At 41.0% G+C, this 24,708-nt stretch overlaps 1 protein-coding gene across 11 annotated transcripts in view; it reads left to right on the top strand.

The window, feature by feature from the left end:
- The window catches only part of pacsin3 (protein kinase C and casein kinase substrate in neurons 3), a 65,950-nt gene that overhangs the window by 15,103 nt on the left and 26,139 nt on the right, over window positions 1–24,708 (top strand). For 9 of the 11 annotated variants that reach the window (XM_074624236.1, XM_074624252.1, XM_074624246.1 and 6 more), the window contains 4 exons: window positions 16,182–16,282; window positions 17,675–17,831; window positions 18,995–19,230; window positions 21,278–21,433. In XM_074624236.1, the coding sequence (XP_074480337.1) occupies window positions 16,182–16,282; window positions 17,675–17,831; window positions 18,995–19,230; window positions 21,278–21,433 (650 nt within the window). Of the gene's footprint in view, window positions 1–4,914; window positions 4,939–13,565; window positions 14,409–16,181; window positions 16,283–17,674; window positions 17,832–18,994; window positions 19,231–21,277; window positions 21,434–24,708 lie in introns of those variants that run through there. The other 2 variants (XM_074624306.1, XM_074624257.1) reach the window with 2 other exon arrangements.

The raw sequence follows: 24,708 nt of genomic DNA, 5'->3' as shown, positions 1-24,708 counted from the left end.
CATCGTTTGGTTTTGGTCAGTAGTCTAGCTGCAGAGTTCTCAAAAATTTGGAGCTGCTCTGTTGCTCGATTGTTTAAGCAAGTATCCAAAGAATTACAGTAATCGAGACGGGATGATATAAGAGCATGTATAAATTTCTCTGTGTTACTGAAAGACAGAACTGATCTAATTTTAGAGATATTTCTCAATTGATAAAAGCACTACTGGACTACGTTCTTTACATGTTCTTCCAGACTTGAGTTGCTATCCAGGATAACTGGCTGACTTTATGCTGGGAGTAAGGGGGCCAAAGAGAGGCTGTATTTGATTTGAGACGTGGTCAATGAGGAGTACTTCAGTTTTGTCAGAGTTAAGTTTTAAGAAGCTTTGGGACATCCAACCTGTTAAGTCTTGTAGGCAGCTACAGTATGTAGGGATGCTAATGCTAAGGAGATGTTGTGACGACGGATTATGTGTCCTGGGGGCAACATGTAAAGAGTAAAAAGAACAGGTCCCAGGATTGATCCTTGAGGAATACCATGATTAATCTCTGCAGTTTTAGAACTTAACTCCCCAACTGAAACAAAAAAATTCTAGTGGGCAGCTCCAGTGATACCTGCCCACTGATTTATTCTATCGATAAGGATGGAATTGTCGATGGTGTCAAATGCTGCACTGAGGTCAAGCAGAACTAACACAGAACCTGCACCAGAGTCTGCAGCCATCAATAAGTCATTTGTGACTCTACGGAGGGCAGTTTCTGTGCTGTGTACAATATTTCCCACTGAAATGTGCAGTAAAAGTATAAATTAACATAAAATGGAAACACTCAAAGTACAAGTACCTCAAAATTGTACTTAAGTACAGTACTTAAGTAAAGTACATTCCACCACTGGTTCACAGTGACACACACACACACACACACACACACACACACACACACAGCTATCTCTGCCTGCACTTGCTACCAACCTCATAATCCTTGATTTGTATCCTTAATTGATGGCATCTTTTTGTAGCCAGATGATATCTCTTAAGTCTACTTTGAATGTGACTGAGCCATCTGAACAGTGAAAATAAAGCACTACCTACTGTATTTATTCCCTCACATTTATTTAGAAACTGATATTGGTGTGTAGAGTTTAAGAACAGATGCAGGATGGATTTATGTTGAATGACATCTGTCTCAAGCAACAAACATGCAGATGTTTCCCCTGATATGCTATTGTCTTTCATGTCGTGTGATTGGATGAATTTCACAATTGCTCTTTCACCGTGACAATGCCGAATGTCCCATGATTCGTTTTGGGACCTTCATATTTCTGATCCACTTCCATGTAGTTAAAAGTAGAACATGTTTTAGTGATATGTATATTATCTGTTTGGAGACTTGAGTCTCGTCTACTCCCACCATGACTCACTTTTAGACCGAGTCAAGCTGGCTGTTTCCCCCGGTTTCCATTCTTTATGCTAAGCTAAGCTAACTGGCTGTTGCTTCATATATACTGTACAGACATGTAGGGCTGTCAAAATTGGCCAAAAATGACATTTGAATATTCATTCTTCGAGGTTCGAACTATTCAAATACCTATATTTTCACATTTTGTCCAAGACACCGTGTTCTAACTGGCCGAGAGCGACGTAGCATGGCTCCGTTTTGAGATGAACTTGTTATTCCTGTCGCTCACTTTGAAAGCGCCACAACGGACGGGGAACGGCTGATTCATGAAGTTGAAATGAGGAGGTATCGATTCGATACCTCCTCATTTCACTACAGAAACCTAAATAAGGCTGGCTGGAGGGAGATCATCAAGAGATTACCTGAGAGCTTCCTACTTGTTGTTGGCTATATTGTATGTCATTTCCAGTAAATATCACAATATAAAACGTGTGGTCTGTTCAAAAAGTACAAATATCAGAAGATGACTACTCATCTGTCTCTTAAGTGGTTACTTCTCCAGTCTGATCTGGAGCCCACAGCTGATTGGTACATGGTTTGTTTACATGACGTAACGCTTGCTGTTAAGACGTGGTGTCTCTCTCTCTGCCGCCGAGCTCTCTGCCATCATTACGGTTGTTGTAGAATTATTCCTTGTTCAACTTGACTTAACGTTAAATTTAATTTTCAATTAATGAAAGTGACGTTGTGAGACTCCCGTCATGTGGTAGATTTAGTGCTTGCTAAGCAGACAACCGCCGTAGTGTTATTTCTTTCTTTCACAGTCAAATATTAGTATTCATATTCATATATGTAGTTTATTTTACTATTCAGATATATATTTGAATTATGAATATGTGTTGACAGCCCTACAGACCTGAAAGTGGTTTCGATCTTTGCGCGTAACTCTTGGCAAGAGAGCGAATAAGTGTATTTCACTAAATATGGAACTATTCCTTTTAACATCTTCACACAAACTAGGTTTTTACATGACATTTAGACTGAAAGCTTGTCAACATATACAGGCAGCTGACCTTTAATTTCACCCTCTGGCTTTTAAGTGTGCAAACAAAAATTAGAAGGGCTGAGACGATATATCTATCTCCCGACTCGATACTATCACGATACTTAGGTGCAGATTCGATATGTAATGCGATTCGATATTACGATGTATTGCTATTTCTGGCAACTTTTTTTGGCACTAGACCATGGGGAAAAGTTGAATCATGCACTTCTAGGGTCTTTTACTTTGGAAAATACCTCACAAATTACTGGTCTTTTACTTTTAACTTATAAGGGATTTTGTTAACACCTTATTTTGAAAACAGGACGCAGTCACTCCTGTATACTTCGCCAAGCTCCGTTCTCTTTATCCATCCATTGTCAGCTCCATCGGGGCCGTTTGAATGCAGAGAACAGAAATGTCAGTATCTGGGTGCTCTACAGTTGTAGCGTCGGCCCATTTGACCACGGAGATGAGAGCGACGGCCGACTCGTCCGCACGTTACCGCCATATGATAACGTTTCCTGTCCGTGACAGAGTTAGCATGCAGCTTTAGCTCTGCTCTGTCTAACTCTGGTTTTCCTGTCAATGTGTGAAACCCAAAGTGTTTCCATCCTTTACTGAATGTGTAGGGTGTGTTGGTTTTTGATGGATACGGAACAGATATGACGTAACATTACTCAGACTGCAACAATAAAAGCGGTAACTTCCTTCTACCTCCGTATAGACTTAAAATTGTTTAAAAAAATTGCAATACATACATTAAGTGAATAAATTTTTTTCCACCCTTAAAAATTAGACCTTTTGAAAGTTGTAACTGCTCAGATATAGTCAACAGTGTAATCGTTTTTTTTTGTTGCATTCTTATATTACTTTATATTGTTCCTCAATATAGTGTTGCACCCCTGGTGAGTTTACTGTTGTTTGGTTGCATTGCTGTATTCAACAGCAGTCTGACAACATTGAATAAATTCATTTTGGTCTGGATTTGAAGCTGCTGGCTGTGACGATGGTGTAGGACTTCTTCGTCTTACATTCTCACAGTCTTCACTCTTCACTCATCATATGTGTGCTAAATTGACTGTTGTGACAACACTAGCCCGGAGGAGCAGTGAGAATCAAGGTCTGTTGGCATTTTAGTGAAGCCTCAGTTACAGCTGAGCCACACACTGTGGTGGGTTGAAACATGGAAACCAGGCTAATAAAACAGCTTGAGGGCAAGCTCTTCCAAGAAGTGATTCACTCCAGAACACCATATTTACAAACTCCTGACTTAGTTCAGTTGCCATTTCATGTGACAGATAGTGCAGCATGATAGTGGCTTTCAAACAAACCCATAGTGTGCTTTATTTTTGCCAACAGCATGGCCATTTCAGCATAATTTTCTTTCTTTAAACAGTGAGTCTCTCATTTAGGAAAGAGACACAGCAGCAGCTCTGGCACACAGCTGTTTCTCAGGCTCTGATATACGGCCAGCTGTTGGCAGAGTAACAGCAGCTGGAGCAAAAAGAAGAATCTGTTTATAGATGTTTGAACCTCCAGTTCCTGATATATACACATAGTACATACTCTCACAAACCCTGCTGGAATGCAGACGTAGCAGAGGAGCTTATAGACTAATACTCGTACAGGCGTCCACATGCTCGATACGTAGAAGCATATAGACTCAGCCTGGCTGCAGGGAAACTGTTGGTGTACATTAATCAGATTAATGAGTTTTTCCAGTGGAGCTTATGAGGTCTGGACCTGCCTCCTCCTCATCCCTCCCTCAGCTGGTCTCTCCCCTCCTCCTCCTCTTCACATGGCCTGACCCATTTCTCTATAAACCAACAACCAGAATCCTCCTTCTGTCTTGCCATTTTCTCTCTCTCTCTCTCTCTCTCTCTCTCTCTCTCTCTCTCTCTCTCTCTCTCTCTCTCTCTCTCTCTCTCTCTCTCTTATGCCGTCACTCAACTCTTTAGCAGGCCTGTAATAGATGCAGATATCTCAGAATTGTGTATTTATTGGCAAGATTTCATGTCTCTGATCCTCTTTGTGCTTCTGAACTGAGAACAAATAATGAAACTAAGACATAAATAGTGAAGTAAATCATACTGTGCTTAATGGAAATCAGTTTGTGTTTTTTTCCCTTGTTTGTTGCCATTTAAGTGACAGGAGAACCCAGCCAGTGGTATTGTTTTGGGAACAGAAATAGTGGTGTTTGCTGTGGTAGTTTGGACTATAGATCTGCAGCTGTACTACTGATTTGTCATAAAGCTAGGGTGGGTAATGTATTTTAGAAACATTTTTGTTGAAATTCTCATTACATCCTGACAGCAATCAATAAATCAACTGCTCTGACAAAAAAAAAAAGAAACCTGGTATCTTTGCCTGTCGCAGGACTGCTGTTAGCCTGTCCAATCATTTCATTCAGCCCTCAAGTCATGATTGGACGGGCTACCTGGTCGCCTTCGCACACTCTGCCCGTGCACTCATTGCGCGTCACCGGAGTCTTCCACAAGCTGCTAGCTTGACAGCGGTGAGTACTAACAATAGCCATGTTTGTTGTTTACGTTGGTAATGATCATTTTAGGGGAGTGTCTTCGGAGGGAGGCCTGAAGTGAAGGACTGTCAGTGTTGCCGACTTGGCGACTTTCTCTCTAGATTTAGGGGCTTTTGGAGCGAGTGCTGCCAGCTACTTTCATTGGAAAGGAGTTGGCAACACTGGGCTTGGTTTTTAGGTTGGATCATTTTTAAAATCTAGCGTACTCTTGCTGGTTTCTCCAATGTTACCTACCCAAGCGTTAAAGGGACTGTTTGTAACTTTTTATGCGTATAAATGTACCGGGTCGGGACACATGCACGCTGGCGTGTGGCTGGAGTCACTGCTCCTCTGCCTGCCTGCCTTCACTCAGACAGCGCGCGCGTTCTCGCGTACTCACTCCACCTCTAGACGTGAACACGCGCTCACTCCACACTGCAGGAGAGTTAGTTTAGCTCTGAGAATATCTAGTGAATGTTCAGTGGACGTTTGTGCAGAAATAAATGCTGCAGCTCCTCCAGACCAACAGAGGTTTCCCGTGTCTTGTGAAGTGACGGGGCTCCGCAGCAAGAAATGTTGTCGTCTCGTTACCGACCGGGTGCCGGTGTCTCCCTGCTCACTCCGGCTGCGGGCGGAGACGACAAGTTACTCGCTGCGGAGCCCCGCTGCCTCAGCCTGCGCTGAAGCAGGAAAAGCCAACACTAGGATCAGCATTGATTCATGGAGAGACCTTGGTCTGGTCAGCTAACATTACTGCCAAGCAGCTGAAATATAGAGTGATATTGTGCTTTTAGCTGACGTGTGTCGCCTCACTGTTTTGAGCGATGCTCGTTCATGTCTATGTAGAGCGAGCAAAGCACGAGCCCGACGCTGACTTTAGTTGACTTAACGGCCGCAGGTGTCGCTGTTAACAAGCATTTCTGAAAGTTACAAATAGTCCCTTTAACTTCAACTGTTTTTACGTTTTTTTTGCAAGTAGAACCCTGATGCAAAAAAACATAGATGATAAACCACACTTAAAGAAATACTGCACTGAAAAGACACACAGAGTCAAGGTGAAAAAAATTGCATCCAAATTTCAGTAGAAACTTCTCAAATCACTCCGGCAGCATAATCTACTTCTCCAATGTTGAACTGTATGTTCAGTATGTTCCAAACAATCCTTGTTTTGCCAATAAACAGCTAAAAGTGCTACTTCCAGTCAAGCTTTGTGAGATCACCTGACTTTTCATCTAGTGCCACCATCAGGTCAAAATTTCAGTTTGCCTTGTTAGCTGACATGGAAGCTGTGGTAGCGGTTGCTTGGATCACTTAACTTTTTTCATGTCGATCAAAGAAATAAAGACAGATTTAGAAGTTTTATTAGTCAAATTGGACAGCTGCTTGCTGCCATTTTTGTAGCACTTCTGTCCACATTTTTCTGGTGCTGTTGTCTTTATGTTTTCAACCCTGCCTTCAAAGCTCTGATTGGCTCCGTTTTTTTCCCAACCGGGGTAAACAAGCATCAGCGAGAAAAAACAAATTGGAGATGTGAGCAGCGATCAGAGCAACGCCAAATTCACACCAGGCAGTGGCAAAGTGTGGCTCGACGCAATAATTAAAAAATGTTTGCGGCCGGGAGGCGTGTTCATGTGTTTCAGGTGGGAAGAAATTCTTTGTGAGATAGGTCACCATGTCACAGGAGTCACAGGTTCTGTTTACTGATTGGCTGCGGGTATTCTCTGGCTGCACTTCACTATTAAAAGTTAAGCTTTTCCCAACTTTAGTTTGGCCGCAATTCGCTGCAGAATCGAACAATCGCAGCTCGCTGAGCTCGGAAGCAGCCGCCACAGCTTTTCATAGACATTGCATGGCAGCTCGCTGCTCTGCCACTGCTCTGCCACTGCTCTGCCACTGCTCTGCCACTGCTCTGGTGTGAATTTGGTGTAAATGTTTGAAACTGAAAAGTAGAGTATATCTTTAAAAAGAGGCCTACAACATGAAATGACGGTGTTAAAGTCTTTTTGGGGAGACACCTGGTCAGCTCACAAGCACAAAGAGAAGTAGAGGTGTAGACTTCTGCTGTTAATATCATTTGATATCTGAATATTTATGTGGCTGCATCTGTATTTTGTGCACATTATTTAATTTATTTGAGATCGATAAACCAGTTCCACATGTCCTTTTAAGCTGTTGCTGTGTTACAGAAACCACATGAGAAGATGCTTGTGTATTTCAGTGCTATCGGACCTCCTCCTCTTTCTCATTTCCCCGCTGTGTCTCTTTAACTTGTAAACTTACGGCTCTATTTCACATTTCTTTTCCACACAGAGGTGGCGAGCAACACTTTGCTCATCCTGAACTGAGTTTGTGTTTTCATGCACTTCCCTCGTCTCGTCACTTATCCGTCTCAAGCTTTGCTCTCTCATTCCTCTCGTCTTTCAGCGTTCGTTCCATCACTTCTGTCCTCTTTCAACAGCTCTCCTGTTCTCTGTTGGTCAGGCCTGACAGTCTGCTACCCAGTTTTGGATCAAGGACCAACCAACCAAGCTTTTGGATGCTTTCAGATGGTTAATGGACTAAATGTAAATTAAACCAGGGGCCATATTGACACAAACATTCTTGAGACAAAAACAGAACTGTGATGGAAGACACATTTGAAATAGTTATGACACAAATGACACATGAGAGGTTTTTAATGATTCCTGAGTATTTTCTTCAGATCAGAGAAGCCCCATCATTGGTTGTAATATTTAAAGTGACAGTTATTTTCTTCTATAATCTAAACAGTACAGTATGTATAGGTCTCGAGGAGAGAAACTTTAAACCTGGGTGGAAAACCTGGAGTACAGATGCTTAAAAGAAAAGTTTAACATTTTGGGAAATACCCTTATTCGCTTTCTTTCTGAGAGTTATTTGAGAGAATCGATATCAGAATCCAGTTTATTGTCAAGTAGGTTTTCACATACAAGGAATTTGCTTTGATGTATTTGTGCATAACATAAACATAATAAGTTAAGAATTAAATTAAAAATAAAAGTGCAAAAATCAAGAAAACATAGAATACAAGAAAATTACTATGAAAATAAAAAAAACATGCAATAAAAATATGTACAATATATCTGAATTAAACTGTTAAATGCATAGAAGTAAATTACAATGGAAAATAATATAAATTATGTACAACATCTGAATTAGAATGAAAGATCTGTGCTTTTTTAGAAGTGCTAGTTTTGTTCAGAAATGTGCCAAGGAATGTAAATATCACTCTCAAGTCTGTGGTACATATGAATCCATGAATATGAATGAATACCAGCAGCCGGTTAGCTCAGTTTAGCATAAAGACTGGAAACGGGGGGAAACAGCTAGCCTAACTCTGTCCAAAAGTAATATTGGCCTTCCAGTACGTCTACAGCTCACTATTTAACTCATTAATAAAAGGCTTATCTTAGCTTTTATTGATCCCTAGAGTGGAAATTCAAGTGTTACAGCAGCACAAAGACAGAATTAGCACAAAAGAATAGATAAATATTTAAAAGTGAATTATGTAAGGGATAATGTAAAGCTAGCGGGTCATTGCTGTGAAAGAAACCCAGACGGGGATGATCGGGGAGGGGTCTTGCATCGCACGGAAAGGGATTCTTTCACAACAATGACCTGCTAGCTGTACATTATCCCGCTTATTACACGGCAACTTACTGAAGAAATCAATCACTTGATACAAAAATGGTCCGCCATAATCCGACATCAGAGCTGCACCCATAGCAACGTGGGGTGCTATGTTATACATATCAACGGCCTGTTGTACATAGCAACGGCCTGTTGTACATAGCAACGGCCTGTTATACATAGCAACGGTCTGCTATAAAGAAATAACAGACCGTAGAACGCCGTGATTGACCAATCAGAATCGAGTATTCAACAAAGCCGTGTAATAATGAGCTTTAGAGGTGCTGGTAGGTGGATTTTGTTAACTTTGGATAGAGCAAAGATTGTTGTTTCCAGTCTTTATACTAAGCTAAGTTAGCTAGCTGCTGGTGGTAGTAGTATCATGAGTGAAATATAGTGTATCAATCTTCTCGTCTAACTCTTGGCAAGAAAGCAAAAAAGTGTATTTCCCAAAATGCCAAACTTTTCCTTTTAACTGAACATCTCAATCCTCACTACTTCCTGCCAAACCTGCATTTCACCTCTAAAATGGCGAGCAAGTATAAGTGAATCATGTTTAACATGCATCAAGATGTTGCATAGGTGAGTTTTACAGCTCGATTAAGGAACAGCAGTGTTAGATTACTTGGTCATCAAGTATTTGACAATTTGTGCATTGTATTTTTGCTATCATAAACTAAGTGTATATGAATGTGTTATTAATTTAGATCGTCACATTGGCTCTTATGTCTCTTAATGAGCCTATGACCTGCTGGAGCGGTCTATTGCTCCAGCAGGTCCCTGACCTCCAGTTTGGTCTGAGGTCCTGGGTGGTGTGTGTTTTAGAGTGTGTGGTCAAACTAAGGGGATTGAACCCAAGTTCATGATCAGTGATCGAGGAATGTAAACATCCTCAAAGAACACACACACAGGAAAACTGATGGTTGTCTCATTGACTCTCCACACAAACCAAACAGCACTTTCACCATGAACAGATGGTCAGTTGAAACTTGCCAAGCCAGCGGTCTTGGACCCCGCTAAGAGCACTATGGAGGAACTAAAGGAATTAATAACAATATACTGAATTGGGATTATGTAATAGTATTGTTAATTCAGTTTTTCTACAAGATGTATCCATTATGTATAGACTTAGTAACTGTAAATATGTTTACTAACTAGGAGTGTAAATCACCTGTCTCATCATACCATATATACAATATTATATTGATTATTATTTGATATTTGCTGATATCACAAAGTCTGCCATGATACGATTTCAATTTGATTTAATTCAGGGGCCTGTGATCGATATGAGACTGTATCAATGCCCATTTAACACAATCAGTTATGTTTACATCAGCTCACAAAAAGCAGCTAAAATATGATTTGACAATTTTATTACGGGACTCTTCCAGACATTTGAATGAAAAACAATCTCTTTTTTTAATAAAAAGAATAAAAACAGACCTCCTGTAGTTGGTTGTTGTCAATGCTGGTAAGCGGCTTGTCAATAAATGAGAATAGCTGGTCCACCTTAACAGCCCACCTTAAATGAGCTTGAGCTGAAGTTGTGGCTAACTTCGGGACTAACCCCCCTTCCCTTTAACAAGCAGGCAGCGAGCAACACGCAGGAACTTGGCTTGGCTCTTGAGTAGCCATAGCATTTATTCACCGACAAATAAACTAACTTACACGCACTGCTACGTTCACAGCTGTAACGTTACAGCTACTCGCCATCACACTCTCTCTCTCTCTCTCCCTCTCTCTCTCTCTCTCTCCCTCTCTCTCTCTCTCTCTCTCTCTCTCTCTCTCTCTCTCTCTCTCTCTCTCTCGTCAGCTTGCCCGCTAGCACTGTCTGAATGTTTAGGGATGAGGTGCGTTTGGAAAGAAATGGTGAAATAGACGTGCCATGGGAATTTCAAAATAAAGGCGTATCTTAAAGATGATGATATGTATCGATGTTTTCACTTTGCATCGATGATATTGGGTTGTTGATCATTGAATCGATACATCAGTCCGGATCGATGGATCCTTACACTGCTATTACTAACCGGCTGTGATTGGTTAGTATCACAACGTGCTTCAAAATGCTCTCATAGTTTTTGTCTTAAATACTGTAGGTTTTGAGAATCAGGCCCCGGCACTTGTGATACAGTGCTGTTTGACCATGACAGTAGTTGTGATGAAACTGTTGTTGAGTGCCTGTTTTCTATGAAGGGAACACGTTACATGAAGCACTTTGTGATGAACGGTAGCTCTCTGTTGACTTTTATAAAAAAAAATTCCAGGCGCAACAGCGTGTGGCTGGTATTGTTTTGACTTTGTTAGTCTGTGTGTGAGTCATCATAGAAACGTGGTCCTAGAGACACCTACTGTAGCAGGAAGTACTACAGACGCCGTTACTTTACCTGGTGTTTATACTGTATGTCTGTCCGTCTGTGACTTCCTTTTGTCACAGCAATGGTGTCCCAACCATGCAAGATGCAGTCATGAGACTCTAAAGGTGTGTAGTTGAGATCAAAATAAAGGCCGAGTCGAAGATGGGTGTGGTCCGAGCAAGGGTGCAGGAATTAAGGGGATAGGAAGCGGGGAAGGGGCCACTGGCCCCCGCACTTACCGCCACTGGCCCAATATTGCATCGCGGCCAGTGTTGGAAATTAACTTTTTTGTCCACCTGCCACTGTGGCTGGTGGATTCTAAAATCTACCAGCCACTCAATATATTACTATTGTGTTTTTGGCTGGTAAGGGAAGCAAATCTAGCAGCCACTTGCATCATTTTACCAGCATTTGGCTGGTGCTAATTTCCAACCCTGGTCGCGGCTGGTGTGATCCCATTGCAAGATTGTCTCTAGTTTATTTGGTCAGTGTCTGCACACCTCCAGCTGGTATAAAGATAATACAAGTGCAAGCAGCCAAACCTTTTTGTTTTCAATGAGCCGCAACCACAAACACACACACACACACACACACACACACACACACACACACACACACTCGTGTTGTGTAGGACATACTGTAGGAGCATTAATTAGCAATCCATGGCAAAGTCAGTTTTCTCATACTCACTCATGTTCCAGCACGCTGGTGGCAGATACCGCTGCTGCTAGCATACTTGCCATTCATCATACACACACACACACGCACACACACACACACACACACACACACTGTCATCCTCCTGTTGCCTCCACCTGTGGTGCTGCTACAGTCTCTACAGTGTGGAGAGAAAATTAGAGCTCAGCTGTCTGAAGGGGATTAGTTGCAGCATCTGAGAGGTGTGATGTTGTGTTGTTGAACGTCAGCGTTTGGTTAATCTTGAACGTCACTTGTCTCCTCAGACACAACACACACACACACGGACACACCTACAGATGCATATTAAACCTGATCTCTTTTATTCAAGGCTCAGCCTGATGACAGCAATATAGCACAAGTAAGTGCAAGTCTGGGCTAACTGTAGTGTTTATTTAGATTCCCACATTGTTCCCTGCAGAGCTCACCAAGGATACTGTTGTACACTGCATCTAATTTAGCAGCAGCCTGCTCCCAGTGCACATCTAAATCCGCTGCTGTTATTTTTGGAAGTCAACTAGTCATTTACAGTGAGAGAGGACATTGTGAAACAGGGAGGAGGAAAATAACCAGGATCTTTTCCCAGTCTTGTCAAGTCAAGCCTTGTTGTTGTTGTTGTTGTATAGCAAAGTGTTGTACAGAGTAAGTTCTAACACAGGTATAGTCTTCTCTGTGTTTGACACCTTTCTAATAACACTTCTTAAAGGCACACTAAAAGCCATTTCACACCGAGCACGGATCTACGTCCGAAAAAATAGCACGGAAATTTATAAAAACAGATTTTGTGGGTTCTTATGAATGCGTGGACACCCCTGTCGAACATTTGCGAGGGGAAAAAATATTTGGACGGACCTCAATTTCAGCGGATTTCCGCCTGTGGAAATATATGTTTGACCAATGAAATCTTTTGATCGCCGTCATTCTGTATAACATGAGCTTCTTCGGGGCCTTGGAACAATGGGTGTTTGTTTTTGGGGTAACGGACTGTCAGATATATGTTTTTTTTCTGTCCTATGGGACATTTTTCGGACTATTGGTGTTTCGGAATAACAATCAGCGGTTCCCTTCTCAACACCCAATAGTGTACAACAAACACTACTACCTCAACAACCAAATAAAGGACAATATATGGCTTGAGATCACCCAGCAGCTGGGACATGATGAAGATGGTAATGTAGACGATATGCACTTGCTAATGTTACTGATACATATGATATGTCACGGAACGGGGCTAACGCTAACGTTAGTGTTAGCATCACATTTATTTATTATGTAGTTAACGCTCATCCCTTAGACATTCTCTGTCTGTTTTGTGTTGTGTGGAGGGAACACGGCACTATTTAGTGGAAAGTCATTCCAAAAATGGAGCACAGCAACGCGGATAATTCGCACCGGACCCGGTGTGCATAGCTGTCAATGCGGAAAATTTGCATGCAGATTTTCACATTCCTGCACTGCATTTTCACATCGCACTGGTGAGAAACAGCTTTTAGTATGTTTTTAACCATTTAAACTACACTCATATAGTATATAAGGTAGTTTAGCTGTCTTTAGCTGATTTTGACTTCTAGATACAAATAAACATTTGTTTTGTCTCTTAATAGGTTCTAACTGGAAATACTGTATACAGCACTGGTATGTTACATTACTGGTTAACAAACATAACATCGACATTAATAACTTAGATTCTGTTCTGCAGTAGAGTTTAAATCTACAACATTGACGGTAAAGTTTTGTCATCAAAGATAAATTCAAGTGTAAAATTCATTAAAATCTACCCCATAAAAAGTTAATGTACTGCAATTATTTCTTTCATATATGCCAATATATATGCTTTTATTTACTTCACCTTTCAGGAGAGTCGGGCCTTTATTTTGACAACAAGCTCTTATTAGAGACGGGTCTTTATTTCTAAATTCGAAAGGTATCATATTTTAGTGAGAAGTCTAATCTGCTTTCACTTACTGTGAGTTGTTCATGTTAATTTTAAACCCGACATTTCCTCCATCTGTTTCACATTAAGAGCCTCCCCGAATTTAAGAATATCTGCAGGAAGATTTTAGTTTCATGAACGGCCTTCCAGAAAGCACGGCAAAGTATTGTCAATCATTATCAACAGTCAGTCAATGACTAAAAACTGTATTTGTGCTAAAGATAGGAACTCACAGCAACAGAGTATGACATTATTTGATTGTGCTGATAGGACTCATGCAGTGGAAGAGGTGAACATGCAGCATGCTTAAAAGAGCACTCCACTGATGTATCATTGCAAACAGAGGATCACTGACTCACAGGACTGGAGTAGTGGCATTTTTTCCTCCGCAGTTTGTTGTGTCTGCATTAGGAAGTTGTCTGGCCTTGAAACAGGGTTTTGTCTAATGGGAGGACCGCATGGAGGAAGTTGATGTATAGAGAAGTCGGGTCACAGTGAATTTTTGACGGGGTTCATCGGCAGATTCACTGCAGAGCTGAAGAAGTCCCCTCAGGTCATGTTGGAATGCGACAAGTGCAACTGAAAATCAGTACCCAAAAGGGAGAAATGTGTATTATATCTACTGTATGTGTTTTGGTTTAATGACCACGGGCCCTTTTCTTTAACCTTGCACGGCAGCTGGATTCTCGCGATGTCATGCAAGAATTGTGTGATCAAATGTCACACGAAAATCCATCTTGTCAGGCTCCAAGTAATACTTTTGTGCCTGGCTCGCAGACAACGGACCCATCAGCGTCCTCTGAGGAGCTACTGCAGCTACAGGCGTGGCTTAGGTGTGTGTGAGACCCAACAACAATGGCGGCTCCTAAAGAGGTTAACGTAGACGCTGCAATAGAAGGAGTTAGGTCAAAACTGGAGAGTGTTTCTTCATTGAAAGACGAGCAAAGGACTGTACTGTGTAAAGTATGCTGATGTTTTTACCTTCAGGTAGTTTTGCTTTCGTTAGTTTGATTGACAGATGGTTCATCCAATCACCTGCCAAGTATTTTTTTGAAAGTGCCTGCCCTTTTCCAAACAGTTTCCAATGACGGCTTCTCAGGTGGTTCTGTGAAACAAACCATCGGACAGGGTTAGGTTAGGTTTCTGTGCACATACACATTCTTCTTGCCAATGGTTTCACACTATTCCACTGATCTACAGGTGGCCAAGATGTGCAGTAATGCACCAACAAAGACAGGGAAGAATAAGACTGTTAGCAAGTAAACATATATGTAGACAATGCTGGATTTAAGATGCTTGAACCAGCATGTACCTTTAAGGTAAAGTACAGGTGTATATCTTGTTCCTCCTTTTGCAGTGTGAGTTAATATCAGAGATGATTCTGTACAAATGTTTGTGCGTCTTCTCTCTGATGAATGAATGAGATTCATTGTGGACGAACAGGACTGGCTGACACACATTCCTGCCTCAGTAACAGAGCGGATGTGTGTGTGTGACGGGGCATCAGTGTTTGTCGGACACACACGGTCCAGTTGTGTGTAGAAGGAAAAATTGGGCAGCGACGTGGAGAGAACGGCCCTGTGGGCAGTGGGAGGGGAAAACTCTGTAGCTTTCTGTGTCGAAGGACGAGGAGCTGCAGTTTGCCAGAAAGTGAAAGTGTAGAGCTGGGTACAGCGGAGCAGTGAGGCTGGAAGGTCACGGTTTAATGCCCGAAACAGAGGACAGATGTCTTTTAGGGAAATCATTAAAGCCCCCTGAGCCCTCGACATACTATTCATGTATTTATATTTGATTATACCCTTATTTCACATTAACTATATTTAGATTTAGTTATTTTTGTTGTTTGATATCTATTACTATTACTATATTACTATTACTATATACTACTTTCTAGTACTGTTTTCATTTTTTAAAGGTGGACTACACATAAAGTAATGGTTACAAAACACTTTATTTCTAAAAAGCGACTAGCAACAAATTTAGCGACTTCTCCACATCAGGTAAAAAAGGCGAGAAATACTGTATATTATATTATATTGTAGTAATCACAGTCTACGGCTGTTCTGCCAACAGCACGGGGTCTCTCCCCCTCCTCTTGCGCAGGGCACCGAAACCACTAAGCGGTATGGCAATTATGCGCAATGATATCACCAATATGCAAATTAGCGTATGCCGTCATCTGGCAACTTTCGAAGCTAGTGCTAGCTACTTTCATTGGAAATGCGTTGGCAACACTGTGGCTCTGGAGGAGCTTTGTCAACTAAACGATCTCACCTCAAGGTCCATTTATTTGCTCTGGAGCTTTCATTGCCATCACATGATCTTCATCAGCAGATGGAGTTTGCCCTACTTGTCATGGAATTGTAGATGTTTAAATACATTTCCATTTTTTTGAGCACTTAAAGTTCATTATAGATGTTGGAAACAGCAGTTGACAAAAAGGGTTCACTTCTTTAGTTTCAATACTACCTGAGTTTTTTAAAGCTTTGTGTGCATTAGATTCTATTGTTTCACTTTTCTTATTTATGTTAACTGGGCAGATTGCTTGTCCTGTGAAACCTGACACTAGCTGTATGTATTAAATGGTATTTTCTTTCTCTCTGCAGTCTTTTCTGTAGCCGCCATCATTCCGTGCTGTAAGGCCGACCCCAAAATGTCTTCCAATGGAGACCTCAGCGACCTGGGGAGCTCTGACAGCTTCTGGGAGGTACAGTGGGAACACGCACGCACGCACGCACGCACGCACGCACGCACACACACACATACATACATATTTCTGACATAAAGAGAAAACTCAAGAGGAAAGATGAATCATTAAATTATGCACTGGACTAGTAGTGTTTGCTCACACATGATCGGCTGCAGTTTTATCCAAAGCTCATTCACACGCTACCATGGTGCTAATCTGCTAACGTGATGGGAGCAATTTGAGGTTTTGTATCTTGCCCAAGGACCCTTGAACATGTGGGCAGGAGGAGCTGAGGAAAATGAACCACGGACCCTGTAATTAGCGGATGTCCCACTCTATCTACTGAGCCACAGCATTACAAAATCACTTACTTACTTAACAAACAGCAGACATTACAATCTCTGTACTTGAATTATTAAACCAGACCAGACACAGTGTTTGCCAATAAAACCTTAAATATATTTCCTAATGGTAAGTGGTAAACCATAGAGAATGAGGCTGTGGGAGCAGCTGAGAGGAGCAGCCGGAGGTGGTGTTTAGATAGAGACACAGACACATAATGAGGCCCTGCTGACTGACTGCCGGCTTCACAGCCCTCCATCTGGAAAAACGACATACCTTCAACCCTCCACTCACTCACTCTCTGCTCTGTCTGACCTCTTTCACTCTTTTCATTTAGTCTCTATTTTAGTCTTTGTACATCATCACTAGTCTACTCAACATCCTGCTGTGTTAACATTTTGCTACATTAATATTAGCATTTCAGTAACATGTATTGTATGGAGGACGGAACCTGCCAAAATCAAAACACAAATGATGACACACGTTGAGTGACAGCCCCCTCATTTGCATAATGAGACAGAAATGCATAAAGAAAAGAATACAGAAATAAATAAGTTTGGGGAAATAAATAAGGGGTGAAATGTAAAGGGAAACTTTTGCAGACATAAATAAATAAATGCATAAATACACACAATGAATGAATGCAAAAATAAATAAATAAGAAATGATGCAAAAATAAAAAAATTATAAAAATAAATATTGAAAGGGAAAATTAAACAGAAGAGTAAATAAATTAAGGAATGAATACAAAGATAAATAAATAAAGAGGCAAATTAAAACAGAAATATCAATTTATGTTACATTTTATGCATTAATTAATCCTACATTTATTTTAATATTATTTTTGCAACATTTAATGACATATTTACTTTTTTATTTATCAAGTCATTTATTCTTTTATTCATTTATTTTTGATTTTGCAGGTTCCGTCTTCCATAGTATTGAACTGACAGACCAACTAATATAATAGTAGAAAAGGATTTCAATGCACCAGTTCAGTCTTATTTCTGTTTCCTCACTCATTGTGTGTGTGTGTGTTTTACTGTATCTGTGTGTGTTCCTCTGCAGCCGGGAAACTACAAAAGGACGGTAAAGCGGATAGATGATGGTCACCGGCTGTGTAATGAGATGGTCAGCTGCTTCCAGGAGAGGGCCAAGATAGAGAAGAGTTACGCTCTGCAGCTGAGCGACTGGGCCAAGAGATGGAGGGGCGTCGTGGAGAAAGGTGAATTTAACAACAACAGTCATATGGGCTGCAGCAGAAAATGAAAAATGACACCAAAAACTGTTTAATATTTTACCTTTGGCAAACTCTGGTTCTGAAAAGTGAGTGAACCTGCATTCTTTCCAACAGCCAGCAGGGGGCGACTCCTCTGGTTGCAAAAAGAAGTCTGGCCGTATAGAAGAAAATGAGCCTACTTCTCTCTTGATTTATTACCTCAGTAAACATTCTAAACATGAGTTTATGGTCTCAATCTCTAGTTTCAAGTCTTCTTCAATACAGCATGATGTTCATTTAGTAAATGATGGTCCCATTTAGAGTCAGATAGACCATAAAGCAGGGGATGCTTTAGGGCGGGGCTACCTTGTGATTGACAGGTCGCTACCACGGCGTTGTCTGGGGGTTGTCTGTGTTTTCGTTGTAGAACTTTAACCCTTTCACACTGTTTTCAGTTCATGAAAGTTAAATGTAAGATTTTAGGTGTCTAAAAATGTTGTATTCTGCGTTCGGTTGTACTTAGCTCCACCCTCTCCTGTCACTTCTGGTTGCAAAAAACCAAGATGGCGACAGCAAAATGCCAAACTCGAGGCTTCACAAACTAAGGAGTGACATCACGATGACTACGTCCAATTCTTCACAGTCAAACTGCAAAGCTTCAGGTTTTGCAGCAACTAATCTATGAATTGATCCCCATTTTAACACGAGAAACATTTTTATGGAGCTCCACAAATATCTTTTAAGGAAAGACTTGAATTTTTGCAACATTTGATTTGTCCTGTAGATAGACAGCACTTAACAGAAGTATATCTGTTGTGTTGGATCAAATAAACAGTTTAGTGTTAGTGTAACTTGAAATATGGCAAAAGGCTCTACTTTTACCAAAATGTTGAACTTGTGTAAACATCCCTTATTTACCTTGTTTAAGCTAAATTGATTTACAGGAAGTGTATTTTAAAGCATTGCCTGTAAAAACTCAATTCTGGATCTTCCCCAAAATCAAACTCATTTAGTGTGTTAGTTCATGGTCTTGACCGTGGCCCAAGAATTGACAACAACCCAACCAACAAGGACTATTGGTTGCTCTCTCTTTTCTTTTTTCTTGTTTTGTTTCAAGCTAGATAAGATGGTAAGAGTGTGTGTCTCCTCTCCCCACACTTGTCCCTCAGGTCCTCAGTATGGTACGCTGGAGAAAGCGTGGCACGCCTTTATGCAGGCGGCCGATCGGCTCAGTGAGCTGCATCTGGAGCTGCGGGAGCGGTTAGCGGGCGAGGACAGCGAGAAGGTGCGCGACTGGCAGAAGGACGCCTTCCACAAGCAGATGATGGGAGGCTTCAGGGAGACCAAGGATGCAGATGACGGCTTCCGCAAAGCCCAGAAACCCTGGGTCCGCAAACTGAAAGAGGTGAGGGCTGAGAGTTGGTAGCATGTTAGTGGAGCTGGATTCATAGTCGACAGAAGAGGTTAACGGCACCGTAGATACCTACAGCGTAGGTTTGCTTTATAGTCGATTGTCAGATTTCACCTGTTGATATCACCTCCGCAAAGCTAGGTGCTTGTGTTGTGTAAGATCAGGCCGTCTCGAGCTCTATATTCTCCACAGTAACTGCGTTTACATTCTTTCATTTACTTTGTGATACAGAGTGACTGTGAGCTACGCACATATATTTATAGTAACATCCACTTATAGTAACTTATTGTATTAGTCGTTTTCGGACCAAACAGTTCTTGGGACCCCACTAGGGAGCTCCCCTGAGAACTACATATCTTCAAGGGCTTTTTTCTGTTTGCATTTGCACCACCAATAGCAGCACTGAAGTGTCGTAAGCTGGCTGGGAGGTCAGCGAGCGGCTAGTTCGCTACGTTTCACAAGCTCTCTTTTTTAGTAATATAAGAATAAATGAACAACTCTGTTACATGCCACAATCATATAAACTCATGCAAAATAGCCATCACAAAAGTATCTTTCATTCATTTCAGTACGAATAGTCTATCGTTCTTATGCTCAGTGGGCGTGCTTTGTGCTACTGGGCGCTGAGCAGCGGCTCTCACTTGTTCTTTGGCTCAATGGGTGTGTTCAAGAAGAAGTTAACTTCTAGACTTCACTGTCGGTCCATTTGTCCCTGTTTTCTTCCATTGATTTAGTTATGAGCTGTTGTCTGTTTTGTGTTGTCTGTTGTTTACAACAGCTAATGCGTTTTTAAAATGGCAGTTGCCCGTGTTGCATTGGCAATCAACGTACATTTGTGTCACTCACAGCTCCTGTTGTCCTGGGAAAGTACCTACTTTGAAATAGGAGTTTAAAAAGTCCCTGAAAACGGCGTTCTAAGAACTACGATAGTTCCTAGTTCCTGCGGTGCAGACACAATAAAAAAAGGGTTTCTTAGAACTATGAAAAAGTTCCTCCGGTCAGAAAACGCATATTATTTTGCTGCAAACCGTTACTGAATAGGAGACTACCGCCTTGCAATTGCTGTGTTCACGTTTATTCATTCATTCATTCATTCATCATATCATTCATATATATAAGTATCCATTTTTTGTATGAGTTTTTTAATCCGTCATCCAATAAAAAGCATTACGCACAGAAACCTTGCAAACTGAGTTGGACGCCTTTTATTATTCTATTTGTTGCAAAAATTTGCAATACAAGATAAAACTGAATTTATTACGTGGGTGCAATGGATAGCGGTAGTCCCAAACGGGGCTAATGATTAGCAAGAAGCTATCGTTTAGCTGCCTAGAGCACAATCACTCCCGTATAATCTTTCCTACATCCTTTGTTTTGCGACCATCCCCGATTCAAAGCTGTTCTGCAACCACCTGCCACAATCTATCTTTAAGTTCCCCATCTCTGTATTCTTTACTTTGTTTCTCATAAAGAGCTTTGTGCCGGGAGACGAATGAACTAAGTGAATCAGTTTATCTGATGCATGTTTGCTTTTACGGTAGCTCTGCTCTATGTTCTCCTCTTCAGAGCGGTTTCAAATAGGACGTAAAGATAAAGAAAGATCAACTCCTGAACATTTGTTTATGACATTTCTCAGAGGAGATGGCAAGACCACTAACACATTCAACTGCTGTTTGGTATTTTAACATATTTAATCAACAAATACTGTATGTTGTCATATTTGTACAAATAACATTGAACATAATTGTTATACCTGACTCTATTCACCATTTTTATTTTTATTTCTTATTTGTGCCCTGCAAAGTATGAGATAACTTTGTGACTGGCAAGGGGTGCTACTCTGAGTAGAACCACTTTTCATTATTTTTTACACAATACTTCATATTATGATGAGTGTTTGTGAGTGAATCATGTGAATCAAACGTGTCAATGAGGAAACAAGACTGCATCTTAAGAAAGATAATGAGGTGTGGTGAATGTGATCTGAGCTGTAGCAATCACAACAGCAAATCAAAGTGTATCATTGAATGTGTGTGTGAAGGTAGAGGCCAGTAAGAAGAGCTACCAGCAGGCCAGGAAGGAGGAGTGGACGGCGGTGACCAGAGAAACGCACGCCAAGGCTGACCCGACCAAGTCGCAGGAGGAAGTCCGCAAATACTCGACCCGGGCGGAGCGCTGCAGCGAGGAGGCAGATAAGGTACAAAGCTTACACGCACACGCACACATACACACACATACACACACATACACATATAATACAGTCCCATGCGTAGCTCCACTTGTACCAGTCTGGGTGTGTCAGTGAGTCCAGAAAAACATACCTGTGTGTGTTTTGAGTTTTGAAACATGACTGGGCTTGTCTCCGCTGTTCTCTGCTCTGCACACAAACTCAACGGCAGAGAACAAGCTGCAGGTCCTGAAGAGGGAAATGATTAACCGAAAACCGGAGAGAAAGAGATTCCTGAGAGAAATTCAGGATCAGTGTGTACACAGAGCTGCGTTTTAAAGGGTTAGTTTGTATTTCTTGAAGTGGGGTTGTATGAGGTACTTCTCCATAGTCAGTGTATTACCTACAGTAGATGACGGTCGGCACGCCCCCAGTTTGAAGCAGACAGGACTACCAACAAAGCAATGTACTGCTGTGGACGGGGGCAGCAGCAAGACATGTTTTAGACACCTAAAAAAAATCAATATCAGTTTAAGTGTACGCTATATTTAGAATATTTTCACTGCTTTACCTTTCTGTCAGACAGCCTTTTCCGACAGGGAACTTCAAAGCCACCAGACTCCACTGACAAAAATCAGCAATTTTATCTTGCAGAACGTGGGAGTTGCTTGTCTACCGTTGCTGCAATCGGTTAGTTTGTTTGTGTTATTGTGTGACTTCTGACTCTGAACTAACCCTTTAAAACAGAGGCTCTCAATTTATTTTCAGCCAAGTACTCTCTTACAAGATAAAGTATATACCAGGGACCCCCTCATGTATATCTCTTGTAATAATTTGATGAAGCCTATTTTTTACACTTCTATAGTCTTAGTTATGTGAAAGAACAATACAAGAGATATGTAATAGAAAGATATTATACTTATTTGCAGATTCCAAGAGTTATAGATTTGTTTGATTAGAACGTAATCTATGAACTATTATACTATAGAAAAATTTAAATATTATTCGTTGGACTATGAAGCTTTTTGTAAAAAAATGAAGGCTGTCAAAGTTAACGCGATAATTACACGTTAATGCAAATTCGTGTTAACGCCACTAATTTCTTTAACTCATTAATGCAATGACATTTTTGAAGGTTGTACCGGGCTCAGTTTTAAAGCTAGAGTGAAGAACCTTGCATCATGAAACTACAAAACCTAAAGAATCATGGTACCAACCATGTCATACTAGCTCACCGCAAAGGAGGTTAAATAACGCTCAAACTTATGCTAAATTTTGGCGAGGAAAAACTGGCATGGCCATTTTCAAAGGGGTCCCTTGACCTCTGACCTCCAGATATGTGAATGTAAATGGGTTCTATGGGTACCCACGAGTCTCCCCTTTACAGACATGCAGTTTGGGGCAAGTCATAGTCAAGTCAGCACACTGACACACTGACAGCTGTTGTTGCCTGTTGGGCTGCAGTTTGCCATGTTATTAATATCTGTCATTGTTTTGTGTTGTTAATTGATTTACAATAATAAATATATACATACATTTGCAAGCAAGCACGTTTGCCCACTCCCATGTTGATAAGAGTATTAAATACTTGAGGAACAATACATTTTGAACAGATAAAAAATGTGATTAATTTGCAATTAATCACAATTAAATACAGTATTTTAATCGATTGACAGCCCTAAAAAAAAATATAAATTATATCATAATAATTTAAATTAATGAATCTGATAACTTTTCACAGAACCTCTGGCAGAGTGCCACGGACCCCTGTGGATCCCAGGCCCCACTTTAAGAATCAATGCTTTAAAAGGCAAAAGTCACAAAATAACACAAAAAAACTAACTGATCAAAGCAGCGGTACCAACAACTCTTGTAAAGGTAAAGATAAGGGAAAATTATTGTTTTTGTCAATGGAGTCTGGTGGCTTTGAAGAGAGCATAGATAACTGCTTCAGTTCCCCGTCGGAAAGGACTGTCTAACGGCAAGATACAGCTGTGAAAATATTCAAAATATAGCGTACACTTAAACTGATATTGATCTGCTGCCCCCGTCCACAGCAGTACATTGCTTTGCTCCCGTGTTGGTCCTCCTGTTTGCTTCTCCAAACTGGGGGCGTGCCGACCGTCATCTACTTGAAGATAAAGACCTCATACAATCCAAACTATCCCTTTACAAGGAAATGAAATCCAATATCATGACTCATTTGTAGAGTTTGGAGAAAAAAACCTGAAAAAAGCATCTAGACTTCACCCATTTATCAGCAACTAGTCTGTATTCCAGCCAGTAACATTAGAGCACCACTCTATTGATTGCTGTTGTTTTCTTTGTGGGGTTCAGAGGTCATCATGAAGCATTTCAGTTGAAAGGTCATTTGTTAATTTTCAGCAATCTTAACTTGAATGCTGTGTTAAGTTACTGCTAATTCAAATCAATCACTTCCTGCTGCTGTTCCTCCACATTAAAAGTTTTCCATTAGTGAATCATATGGAGGCTTTTATGGTGGAGCAGCTACAAGATATGTGCTGTATTCGTCACTGGGTCAGAACAGACTTTAACTTTGAGTTTGAGGTTTTTCTTCCATTGGATTAGTTTTATATCATTTTGTAGGGAGGAATAGTAGAAGAAGAAGCAGCCTCACTGAGCAGGTTGTGTGAAAAGCTGCAGCCGACAGGCTCTTACTGCAGTTGGTGCGAACCACCACACCTTCAACACGTCACCAAGGTAAACAACGCTTAGCATGCCATCCTGTTGGATGGAAAACCACACATGCTATGTGTGCATAACAGAATGTGATCTCGCAGCTTGGCATGTTGAGAGGAGTGAAACATGAAAAACATTTGCCTTCACTGAGATGAATATGGGATTGGAATTGGATTGGATTGAAAGTACTTTTTTATTGTGAATGCTTTCATATTAAAGAGGCAACGTGTAAGAACGGGCCAGAATTTTAGTTTACAACATTAAAAAAATTAACTAAAATTATCAAAAGTGTGTGAAAAAGTAACAGTTTTGACATTATGCCAATTATGTCAATGTATTTGGCTGCAGACATATCGACTGCCAACCAGCAAGGTCCAGCCCGTAGATTCTTGTAATATCACTTGAACTAGAGGCGATATTGAGTCCATCCAGTCTGCCCTTAGTCCAGAGAATGAAGAAGTAGAACTGTATCAAGGGCTTGTTAATAATACATCCATGGTCTGCGTGCGTTTTGATAGTGTGTTTATTGGTTTAAATCCTAAGTGGCAGAAACGGGAAAACGACTCACACCCTCGCTGCGTCCTCCCCGCCGCTGGGAGGCTGTT

This window comes from Sebastes fasciatus, chromosome 2 (assembly GCF_043250625.1).
Source record: "Sebastes fasciatus isolate fSebFas1 chromosome 2, fSebFas1.pri, whole genome shotgun sequence".
Lineage (NCBI taxonomy): Eukaryota > Metazoa > Chordata > Actinopteri > Perciformes > Sebastidae > Sebastes > Sebastes fasciatus.
The sequence above is the reverse complement of the archived record's forward strand: the minus strand, read 5'-3'. Positions and strand labels throughout refer to the sequence as shown.